Source organism: Cibotium barometz, chromosome 4 (assembly GCF_041138505.1).
Source record: "Cibotium barometz isolate CiBa-2024 chromosome 4, ASM4113850v1, whole genome shotgun sequence".
Lineage (NCBI taxonomy): Eukaryota > Viridiplantae > Streptophyta > Polypodiopsida > Cyatheales > Cibotiaceae > Cibotium > Cibotium barometz.
The window spans coordinates 53644682-53649112 of NC_141049.1; the positions used below are offsets into that span (position 1 = coordinate 53644682).

Sequence of the window (4431 nt, forward strand, 5' to 3'; positions counted from 1 at the left end):
CGAGATTCTGACAATACCGTCTCCCTTCTCTTTCCCCCCAAAGGTGCTGTCGTCGTGTGTGCGCTCCCCCTCGCAAGACTCCCCTTCTCATCCCTTCCTCTCCCGTCTCTCTTTAGCCCCTTCACTCTCTGCCTTTCTTTCGCTTGTATAGGTGGAAGCTTGGTCGCAGTAGCAGCTTCCAGACGCCTCCCTCTTAGGGAAGCTTTTTTCATCATCACTTCCTGCTGAGCTTTTCCCACTACGGCGACCTCCGATGGCCGGCTGAGAGGCTACAGGCGATCAGGAGGCCGCCCACTGGTCCTTGACCTTTGCCAACGAGGATTTGGTCCTATCCATTCTATACGAGAGAGAGAGAGAGAGGTTATGGCACAGCGTCCGAGCACCAGCGGAGACACCACCTTCACCAAGATCTTTGTGGGCGGGCTGGCTTGGGAAACGCAGTGTGAAACTATGCGATGCTATTTTGAGCAGTTTGGCGAGATAGTGGAGGCCGCGGTTATAACAGACAAGCACACAGGGCGCTCCAAGGGCTACGGATTTGTACTGCCTGCGAATCTCCATTCCCCTCCATCCCCTAGAATCATCATTGATTGATCTTAATCCCTTTGTGTTAAGCTTTTGATTATGTGACTGGTTAATGTGTTGTTTTGTTTGCAGGTGACCTTCCGTGACGCAGAGGCTGCAAGCCGGGCGTGTGTGGATCCAGCCCCTGTCATCGATGGCAGGAGAACCAACTGTAATTTGGCTGCACTCGGGGCTCATCGCCCACGTCCAAGCTCTCCCATGTTTCAAGGCAAGCCATTAATTAGGTTTACAAAGCTGAGACCATGATTAAGTTAATGTATATTTCGTCTTCGTTAACAACGTTTAGGGTTTGAATTAGTATTTGATTACTTATTAATATTCTACTGTGTAGTCATAACTACTACTATTTTTTTCAAGTTGCAAGGATAAACTCTCGATCCTGTCAGGTACCTCACGAGTCACTACTCCTATATATTCCTAGGCGTAGGCCTAGGTTTTCATTATTAATACGCCTAGGTTTTCATTATTAATACAATAACCTTAGGTTTAATCAAGTTTAATTTACCATAAATCACTCTCACTTGATCCCCTTTTATTTCCTTTTGGTAACGAAATCAACTTTTAATAGAGCCTTACATCAATCCTTTTCTCACCATGGATTGAAACTCAACAAGCATTTTACATTTTATTTTATTCTAATTACAAGTAAACTAAATTGTGAAAACTTCGAGGAGATTTTTTTTCCTTCAGAAAGGCCTAAAAAACAATAATAATTGAAAAGTTCTAGGCTAAGCTTAGCTTGCCATCCCGCCCATTATTCTTATTATTAACTTCTTTTTGTTACAGGGGCTCGCTTCTTACCAGTAATGAGCGATGTTGGTGCTCAAGTGTATGGAGGAGCTGGCCATTTTGGGCAACCTTTGCCTTTTGCATTTCAGCAAGGCTTCCATTGCCCTCCCACTTTTGGGTGAGTTTTTTTTTCCCCATTTTGGTGGCTATGGATATTTCTTTAGCAGTCTTGCTTTGGTTAAGTTGTAATGATTAAGTTAATGAGTTAAAAATGCAAGTGTTTTGAGTAGAAAATCCGAAACGGGGTTTAATCCGAGTGTGGTTGCTGTGTGGGGGGGGTGTGTGTATCATGTGGTGGTGGGCGCAGGTATCCAGGCTATTCGCCAGATTATTATGCCCCTCCGGTAGGTATCTTGCTGGCAAGGGCTGGCCTACTCCTCTTGAACTTATCTTCTCGTGTGTGTTTGTTTATTAATGTTTTATATGCGAATTGGAATTTGGTTCTCCGGTTTTGGCCCGGGGCAAGCACTGAGCGCAGCAGTGATTTTGATAGTTCTTTTTTGTGTGACGTTTTTTTCTCTGACTAGGATGATAGAGGAGAGGGGATTGATTTGATGCTATTTTTTAATAATAAATAGGGGAAAGTGGTGGGGGGTCAACTTTGGTTAGGAATTCAGAACAAAAATCAAAGGGCCTATTAATGGCCAATTATTTTGAATGACCTTAGTCTATGTGATCATGAACGGGTTTTCACTGTTGGCAAAAATAAATAAATTCGGAAGAGAGGACTATAAACCATTGTTGGCATAAAGATCTTGAACTATGATAAGGGTCTTATTATTGAAATATTCACATCATTATCAACGGTTAATTATTGAGAACTGATTGAGTTAATGCGGCGCTATGCTTTTTGGTTAAGAAAGGATAATTGTGAGTGACGATTGGGTTGGGTCCTTTTCATTCTCTTTTTTATTGTTTTGTTTTTGTTTTTTTAATTTTTTTGTATTGTATTGTGGGACAGAATGTGTACAGTGGATTTATGGGACCCCACCAGTTTCCGGCTGTGTACTCTGCTCATGTGGCTCCTTCTCTAAGCCCAACTTTTCAACATCAAAGGCAACAGCAGGAGCAACATCACCATCAACAGCAGCAGCAGCATGGACCCCCCTCAAATTTACAGCACGGATTTGCAATTCCCCCTTTAATTAGTCCTTACGCCAGCCCATTCCCCCAGTTTGTCCCCATACCAGCCACCTTCCACTCATCTCCAGGTACCTCAAAACCGCTCTTTTATCATTCATTTTTAAATTTTCTTTCTTCATTTTTGCCTTTCTGCCCTGATTTTTGCTCTACATTAGATTTGCCTTTTACAATTACATCCCAGGATAATAATATATACACCTAATATATATATATATCCATGTCGGAAAGTATAAATTCCATGAAAGGGGAAAAAAAACCCCACTTTTATACCTTCCGTTGAGAAATTTACCCATTATAATACTTTTTTTTTAATGAGCTCTTTGAACGTTTGCAAACTTCTTTATCTCCAAATTTCATCTTCAACTTTTTTTGTCTTGTTGGATCGTAGCAGGTCCTGTTGGATTAGGATTTTATAGTGGTTGATGTTGGATTAGGATTACATGTTATGGTGGTTTATTATAATCCAATTTACTTGGCATTTTTAATATTAGTTATTGGTGGTAGCCTTACTGCCTCCAGTATACAATTTATTTTTTTTTCCTTTTTTTTTTGGGTTGATTATGCAGGCCGTATGTCGCCAAGTGCAGGCCCAGGGCCTTCCCCTCCGCGCTTTGTATTGACAGCCCCCCCCGCACAACCGTTCACACCGGCGGGCGGCTCAGAACAGTCCTCAGGTTGATCTCTTCAATCACACTACACAGAAGCTCTCCATTGGCCGGCGGCCGCCCAGAAAACAAAAAAGCTAACTAACAGGACAAATCAACAAACAACCAACCAAGGGAACTCACTTCGTATGCAGGCCTCAGCTTTGTCAACAAATGATGAGGATCTGCTACAGCGAAGAAATCAATTGATGATTCAAATGGTTGGTCTGAGCCCCTCTCTCTAGCTCTCGAAGGTACAATCTATGGCTTTTGTTTGCCATTATTGTTCATATAATTTGTTTTTACCCCCCCCCCCCCCCCCCGGGGCCCCTTACAACAGTAATGCAAGGCGTTCTTGTTGCAGACATAATCATACAGGCAAACAAAAATCATAACGTTCTGTGGCGACATCGGTCTTTGCTGTCCTTCCATGTAGATTCTGCATAATGGAGAGAAACAATAATACCAAGCTGCAGTGTTAATGTATTTTCCCCTTTGGGTTTAGGACGACTCCTTGCTTATAGGAGGTCAAGGGCAGAGTTCCACCATCATCATGATTGATGCCTTCCTTAAAAACCTTGGCATCTATTGACCTTTTGCTCACAAATAAAGTTTGGTGAATTGTTGTCCTTAGATCTATCTTACGTTCTTGTAAGGTTTTGATCAAATGGTTGAGGCTGTGTAGTCTCCCTCCAATGTATCAAGCTCACTAGAAAGCTTGGAGACGTGTACATTACGTCCTCCTTGTCATCAGAACCACTTTATTTCTTGGAAACCAGTTGGTCATGTGTCACTACATGCATGTGTGTTTGGTTTATCTAAGGTTGTTGACCGTCCTTTTAAGAATGCCCTATATCAATAATTGTGTGTGGATAAGTTTCGTTTTGTGTTCTAAAGCTTGGGATAAACAAATGTTGTAAGTTGAACATTCAAATCACCCCTAGTGTGTAACCCCAGTGCTGCTAAAACAAACCTTTTGTATCTATGAATAATGTAATGATCACGTTTGGGATGGTGGGAATGGATGGGAGGCATAACTTTTGGATTGTTTCAATGTATAAACAAGAAGATTACAGAAGATGAATAGTTCTAGTTGGTGCAATTGATCCTCACCCATGCATGCACATAGGGAGGGGGGAGGAACATTGGGTTTGACCCTTTCTTTAGTGTGTGTAAGAGATTTAGAGAAAGAGGATGAACGCCAATTGTGAATATATTACTTTCTTTACATTCTTCAAGACAAGGTATGCTTGAATATCTATCTATAAAT

General features: G+C 41.8%; 1 protein-coding gene across 1 annotated transcript; it reads left to right on the forward strand.

Moving 5' to 3' along the window:
• Positions 1–213: 213 nt before the first annotated feature.
• LOC147639399 (uncharacterized) lies at positions 214–3978 on the forward strand. The gene is made up of 7 exons (XM_086790863.1): positions 214–540; positions 658–793; positions 1372–1492; positions 1682–1718; positions 2336–2585; positions 3084–3415; positions 3526–3978. Exons 1-6 carry the CDS (start codon positions 364–366, stop codon positions 3194–3196), a joined length of 834 nt encoding a protein of 277 aa, XP_086646989.1. The 5' UTR covers positions 214–363; the 3' UTR covers positions 3197–3415; positions 3526–3978.
• The last annotated feature ends 453 nt before the right edge of the window (positions 3979–4431 follow it).